The 7,351-nt window shown below is 34.4% G+C and overlaps 1 protein-coding gene across 3 annotated transcripts; it reads right to left on the bottom strand.

The window, feature by feature from the left end:
* Positions 1 to 12: 12 nt before the first annotated feature.
* Positions 13 to 1,520, bottom strand: LOC149389043 (protein SOB FIVE-LIKE 5-like). Of its 3 annotated transcripts, none has more exons than XM_089623701.1 (4): positions 864 to 1,520; positions 647 to 757; positions 522 to 553; positions 13 to 388 (listed from the first exon to the last, which is right to left on the bottom strand). In XM_089623701.1, exons 1-4 carry the CDS (start codon positions 1,248 to 1,250, stop codon positions 385 to 387), a joined length of 534 nt encoding a protein of 177 aa, XP_089479827.1. In that variant the 5' UTR covers positions 1,251 to 1,520; the 3' UTR covers positions 13 to 384. The 3 variants fall into 3 exon arrangements, with proteins under 3 accessions (XP_089479827.1, XP_089479825.1, XP_089479826.1); XM_089623699.1 differs by having other exon boundaries at positions 495 to 553; XM_089623700.1 differs by lacking the exon at positions 522 to 553.
* Between the last annotated feature and the right edge of the window lie 5,831 nt (positions 1,521 to 7,351).

Here is a 7,351-nt window from a genome sequence, read left to right on the forward strand (position 1 = left end):
GTATTGCTAAATAGTGTAATAAATAGAGAGCACGGGATTACATAAGATAAATAAAAATGGCTACAAAGTTTGCAAGGAAATCAAACTGCGTAAACGAAAAAAAAATGCGCAGCTCATTTCGTACCCACTGTTCATTGACAATAAAATTAAATTCTGCAAACAAATATATTAATAATCCTCAACTTTTTCTCTTATGATGTTTCCCATGGCATTGACAAGGCCCAAAACCAAAATAAATTAATTGAAAAAGGATGTCACTTATTGAGAGAGAGAGATCCATTCTCCATATATCTAATAATTTAACAACCTAATACCACCCCAATTCCTTCTAGAGCATGTTACTAGTGAGAGAGAGATCATTTCCATCTCCTGATTCCCTCCATATCATCTGAATAAATGAAATTAAAAACAAAAACGAATTAATTAATGAATTATAGTCAATAATCAATATAAGCGGGGAATTAGCTTAATTTCTACATCACAAGAATATATACTTAATTCGCGATGATGACGGTACAAACCCAAATGGATCTTGCAATGCAGGTCTTCTTCTCTGCAACAACATTTTGATTTAATTTAACCAAACGAAAATAGACTTAATATTACAATTAAATTCACATAATATTTATGAAACAAAGTTGTATACCTGAAAATGAGTAGCTGAGTAACCTTGTGAGTAATTCAACACACTCTCCACCACTGAGCCTTGGTTGTTAGTATTATTATTATTATTATTGGTCAAACCAACGAATTCCTCCTACATTTAATTTTATCACCAAAATAAAATTATTATAACTAGGTAATCAGCAATCACTAGTCAAAGAATTAATAAAAATATATAATTAATTAATGATAATACTTACCATATTAGAGAAGCTGAGGAGAGTAGAACTAGCAGTGTCATCTTGGTCGTCATTACTTGAGAAACGTTGTTGCTGCTTCACATTTTGCCTTTTACCATTTTTCATGCTAGTCTTTTGAGCATTGAAAAAGCATGGGTTCTTGGCATTGAAGTGTAACATTGCTTCTTCTTCTTCGCCTTCGAACTCTTCATGGAAATGAACCGGAGGACCAGAAGAAGCGTCTGAGACCATTGAAAGATCTTCTTCTTCTTCATCATCTTCCATTAGTAAGGCTTTTTCTTTATCCTCGCGAAACCCACTTGGCTTCGGAGAGTGGAAAGATTGCTCTAAGTATAGAGTCCAACCAGACTCGCATCCACTGCTACATTCTGAATCCGATACATTCATTTTGTTTTTTTCTGTTTTTTTTTTTTTTTTTTCCTTTCCGCTTAATTTGCTGAGAGAGAAAGAAAGGAAAAGAAAAGAAACAAAGCAAGGTTTTCAAAAGTTGTGGTGGTTCTAAAAACCTCTTCCTTTTTAAGAAGTATGGGAGTGATATGAAACTGGTGAATAAAAACCAAAACCAACTCTCTCTCTCTCTCTCTCTCTCTCTCTCTAAAGTGTTCACGGTAGAGCAAAAGTAGGAATGTGACGATGTGTCTGTTTTTGGGCTTTTCACCGAGTAACGTAAGAATAGGAGAAAGTTAAAATATACATAAAAAAAAAAAAGAGTGATCATTTAGTAACTAACAATATCTACGGTTTACACCATGTTACACGTATTTATATTTACAAAATTAATACATCCAATTACTGCGACATAATCGCTATTATAAAGTTTTGAATAATAACTTATTATACTGCTTTATCTATTCACCGGATAAAATATTAATTTCGAAAAAAGAGATTTACTATTATTCAGTTGGTCGATGCGCGACTATAATTTAAGCCAATAATTATCATATACATACATACATATATGTGGATTCCTACGTGGCGTTTGTGAATGGAAAATAACCAAAAGTGAGTGGAGGTGAAATCCTAGACTGGTTTTGTCGTGACTCTAATGAGACGAGTCGAGTGAGTGAAAAATGACAGTTGGAAATAAGGTATAATTAGTGGGTTCATATGCAGAGAGAAAGAGAGAGAGAGTGAGAGAGAGGCACAATAACATCTTCACATGGTAGACAGCGAGGCACTGTGTACTCTCTTTAACCAAAACCATCGTACACGTCCATTTTCCCCTCATTACATACATGGACACCTATAACTTCTCTCTCTCTCTCTCTCTCTCTCTCTCTCTCTCTCTCTCTCTCTCTCTCTCTCTCTCTCTCCTCTCTCTCTCTCTCTCTCACACATATAGAATCAATCACAAACAATTTGCCCTCCTTCTATCTTTCTATCATTAAGCTCGCCTTGTTTGACTTCACCCACACAAGGGCGTTGGACTTGCTACTATCCCTATAGTGTATGTGTCATGTATGCATGTGTGTATATATATTATCTTCCATTATAATATATAAATATGTGGTCCACTATCTAATTGCTAAATTAATGTTGCATGTATGTTTTTGTAAGGATATATATATATATATATATATATATATATATATATATATAATTGGGCATTGCTTGTTGCTATTACAAGCTAATTGGCCTTCAATTAAGCATCTCTATACGCGTGGAAATAGTACATCAACATGTGATGAAGCAGAAGAGGTAAGGAAACAATAAAGCTCCCAACATACCAACTTATCATTAAAGTTCTTAGAGTGATGACAGCAAAATAAGCATTATGTCCCATTAAAAAATATTCCAGGATCTTTGGACTTAAAACGATATCCAAATCATGTCGTAGCTCAATCTCATTGTGACATTTTTTTTCCTCATGTTAAGGACAAAACTCTTGGGCATTAAAAAAAAAGGAATTGAAGTATGATATTTAAATTTGATCTCAAACAGTCCGAACTAATTTAGACTATATTGTGTCATTTATTATATTGACATTCTAACATAGAGACTAGTAATTCATATATCAAAATAAATGACAAATTAACTACATATTTTCCCGACCGCGTCAAAAATATACCAAATGCAAGGATCAACCAAAACATACACTACTATAAAAATGACTTTTAGAAGTGACATTTGTCCTTTAAAAGCGACTAAGCCTATTCCACGGATATACAAGCATTTTACATTTACAAAGTCATACTGTTTGAGGTTAGAAGTGACAAGTCCCTTCTAAATTTTTTCCGCCAATCAGAAGCGACACGTCGCTTCTAATATCTCAAAATTTTTAATTTTTTTCCGCCAAAATTTTCAGATGTTAACAAAAACGACGACGTTTAGTGTGACCTAGACATTTAGAAGCAACAAGTTATGTCGCTTCTAAACCGCTAAAAATTTTGGCTCGTTGTTTTCTCCGCCAACTTTTTTAATTTTTTGCAAAACGACGACGTTTAGTGTGACCTAGAAATTATAAGCGACTAGTCGCTTCTAATAGGTCCCCCAGATTATAACGCATGACTTTTTCTTCTTCCTCATTTCACTGTCTCTATTTGAGACTCTCTCTCTCTCTCTCTCTCTCTCTCTCTCTCTCTCTCTCTCTCCGAACGAGCCACCACCTCTCTCTCTCTCTCTCTCTCTCTCTCTCTCTCTCTCTCTCCCCGACCAAGCCACCACCATGCTGGAATCTCAACTCCAAGAGCCACCACCGAGTAACCACCACCACCAACCGCGCCCTGTGAAGCTTCGCCGACAGCTCACCACCACCATCTTTACTTTTTTTTTTGTTTCTCCGACCACAATCTCTCCGCCACCACCACCTCCGACCACCATCACTCTGCCACAATCATCTCCGACCACTATCTTCTCAGCCTAGCCCTGCCTCGAGCTCGACAACCCCGCCTCGGTATGTTTTTTATTTTATTTTATTTTTGTAAATTATGGCCATTATTTCCGTCCACCATAGCTCCGCCAAATCACTCTATTTCTCTGTTTCTCAGCCTCATCTCCTGCCCGCCTCCGAGCTCGAAAGCTCCGCCTTATCCAACGCCTCGCCTTGACCTTTAGTCGTGCCTCGCCAGCCAGTGGCGGATCCAGACTCGGGGGGGGGGGGGGGGGGGGGGGGGGGGGGGGGGGTGGGCCAAAACTGAATTTTGGCCGGAAAAAAAAAAAAAAAAAAAAAAAAATTTAGCCTGAATTTTTTTTTTTTGGGGGGGCCCAGGCCTCTTGGGCCTTCAACGTGGGTCCGCCCCTGTCGCCAGCCCCGGCCATCATCTCGCAGCCCCGTCCTCTCCACATCGCCTCAGCCTTGTCGAGCGCCGCATCGCCTCCGCGTTGCCGCGCCTTGTACCTCGCTGCCCCGTCGGTGAAGGTTTGTGGTTATTTATGTTAATTAAATTAATTGATTAGTTATAGTAATTAGTTAGTTAAGTTCATAAATTAGGTAAATAAATTTGTTAAGTTGTTATTTATGTAATTAATTCACATGTTTATAAAAATGCTAATTAGCTATTACATTTTAATAAGTATTTTAATATGTTAGGTTAATAACTAGTTAATTTAATTAACTTGTTGATTAATTTGTTAATTTAATGAATGAAGTATATGTGTGTTTAATTGTTAAATTGTTTGTTAATTAAGTAGTTACATATGTTAGGTTTAATTAAGTATTTAAAAATGTGTTTAATTAACTAATTAGAAAATTGATTAATTTGTAGATAATTAATTTTGATAACTTAAACTGAAATTTCAGTATTTTGATAATTAATATGTGTTAGACAATTCAATCATAGTTCTCTAGATTAGTTTGATATTCGAATGCACACGTTGGAGCTACTTTTCCATGCCAACATTGTATATATTAGATCCATGCCATCTTATTTTAGTCCAGCTAAATTTTGTTCTATTAGTTATGATTAGTCTTGCTTTAGTAGTCTCGTACTCTTTCATGGATTGCATAAATACTCTCTTGTCGTTCTCACTTCACTGTAATGAAGGAATTTGTTTCTTAATTCATTGGCATATTTTAATCATCTATGGAAATCTAACATGGTATTAAAGTGGTCGTGTGGGTCATTGTGTTTCACTGTTATTATCGGTATCAGTCATCACAACTCACATGCAGATATTGCTCACAAATTTTTAGTGGTCTCGTGTGGCTCATTGTGTTTCACTTATTATCGGTTTGCTTTACTAAACCAAAGGACCAAGAAAACTTTATAATCAAAACTCGGAAGGTGGTGTTATTTGAATAAATGTAGCTCAATATCACAATCAATTTATGGAGTTTGATGGTAGCTCCAAAGTCAGATTGACAGATGCAAGCTCTACTCCATATCTGCAAACAGCTCTGAGCATTCAATATCCTTATAACTTAGATTTTAAGAAAGAATGAATGTTTTGGTAAATTGATATATATACTTGCATATAATTTTAAGTTGCCTCGAAGAAAGCTTTTTTTTTTTTTACTCTTAAAGCAAATTCATCATTCTACTACTTGTGGACATATAAAACCAAGTAAAACATACCTCCATTGACATACCTTATGGAAATTTAAGTACAATATAGACTTGTTGGATAAAGCTAAGATACAAATAGCTAAACCAACATAAGCTCTTCTGACCTATGGTCAAAATTTTGTCAACTATGGTAGTGCACTAGTGACTAATAATGTTCATCTCTACCGGAGCATAGTTGGAAGCCTTCATGAATATGTCACTATGACCAGGAATGTACTAGCATCAGGAATTTCTCTTAAAAATTCCGTACAAGAGATTACATCATGAAACACATCTCAAGTCCCTGATACATGCAGGGTAGCTATGATCACGTTTTGTGTCTCTTCACACACATTATGATTTTGGATTAACGTGTATTAATTGGTTTTTTTTTTATTTTAGCCAAAAAAAAAAAAGTTTTCATTAATATTGAAAACATTGAATTTCAAAATGTCAAAGTATGTTGTGGTGATCCATGCATTATCAACAAATGGGAATTTGATAAAGAAATTTTCCTTTAAATATATTAACCAAAATCTTGAAGAGTATAACTGTTTGTTATCGCCATATAATATGTAACCAAATCAGTATTGTCTCATCATGCCATTATATAATACGTAAGATCAGGGAGTGAGTCAGTGATGTCGAGTTTTGAAATTTTCTTAGGACAAAGTGATGTTTGACTGAGTTTTTATGAATTCACATGTAGTCACATTCCCACTCGCCTGCCTTGATCTGTTTATGTTTTTTTTTCATTTCTCAAGATAAATTTTCCTCAGGAAATGTGGTTAAAAAAAAAAACATTTCCTTAAGGATTCACCCACGCATGTGAGCACGTGTGCATAAAAATGTACGAGCTTCCAAATTCATACACATGTATGCACGTGCAATATGCAATTCTATGCAATTTAACCTAAATTGGCCTCTAAAAGCTATATTAAAAATATTGTCACTTGTAATATTTGTTATTATTTTCAATGCGAAAACCCCAAATTATAACATATATTTATCGAAGCTAATATATAACATATTTAATTTTGAGTAATTTAATAACCATGAGAACCGAAATGCCACTAAAAAACTCTACTAAGACAATAATTGGTTGTAAAAAACATATAGGAAATAAGATGGACAATTGGTAAGATCTAGTATGAATTGTACATAGATGGAGTCGGTGACTCTCCTAGGATTCTCTCATCTGAAATTCTTGAAAAAAAAAAGATCAAGTTGGACCTTGTCAATAATTTGATGCATTATCTCTCCTTTCAACCCTTTGAACGAAATTCGACATTAAAAAAAAAAAAAAAAAAAAAAAAAAAAAAAAAAAAAGCAAAATTTATAGACCGATCCCATCGTCTAGGAACTACGAGATCACTCTAAGGACGCCTTCGGCATCCAGGGGTCGCAGATCGACCATAGAACCCTTAATAAACTTTTCTTTCTAAATATATCATGGAAAAGTTTTTTTTATTCAACTCAAACAAATTTGATGTTTTTTTATATATAAATACAAAATTTGGTATATAATGAATCTAATCAGTTAGCTTACAATAAATGAGGCATTTAGTTTAACTAATTTATATTTAGAAACTCATCAGTGCCATTAATTTAATAAAAAAAATTGTGATATTTTTCTCCGATTGATATCATCTCTTGTTTTGGCCTTTTGCTTGCGTATGCAGTGCCAACGCCCACAATGTTCTTTTTAACATAACAAAGCATGTCATGAGAATAATAACAAAATAATTTCCTTGCATCAGTCTCGAATAAGGCCAAAAATCAAGATTTTTTTTGTTAAACAAAGGAAAGCTGTCTACTGAGCATGTGATGGTCAAAGCAAAGGAAAGAAAAGAGTAATATTAATATACTACATTCTTATCCTAACTTGCATGAATTGGATAATTAATGGACACGACCAAGCTTACTAATTACACTTTTATGTACTTCGTTTTTTTTTTTTTTTTTTTGTTTATTATTTTCAATGAAGTCCTTGTGGAGCAAAGA

Source organism: Urtica dioica, chromosome 8, assembly GCF_054948205.1.
Source record: "Urtica dioica subsp. dioica isolate 48M chromosome 8, U.dioica_male_clone48M_v1_H2, whole genome shotgun sequence".
NCBI lineage: Eukaryota > Viridiplantae > Streptophyta > Magnoliopsida > Rosales > Urticaceae > Urtica > Urtica dioica.

What these genes read in the sequence shown, in the direction of transcription:
- LOC149389043 (XM_089623699.1), bottom strand. Translation starts at nt 1,250, where the DNA reads ATGAATGTATCGGATTCAGAATGTAGCAGTGGATGCGAGTCTGGTTGG. An exon ending in TCCTCAGCTTCTCTAATATG is followed by an intron (nt 758 to 863) that starts GTAAGTATTATC and finishes AATTAAATGTAG; the next exon opens with GAGGAATTCGTTGGTTTGAC. An exon ending in ACTCAGCTACTCATTTTCAG is followed by an intron (nt 554 to 646) that starts GTATACAACTTT and finishes ATGTTGTTGCAG; the next exon opens with AGAAGAAGACCTGCATTGCA.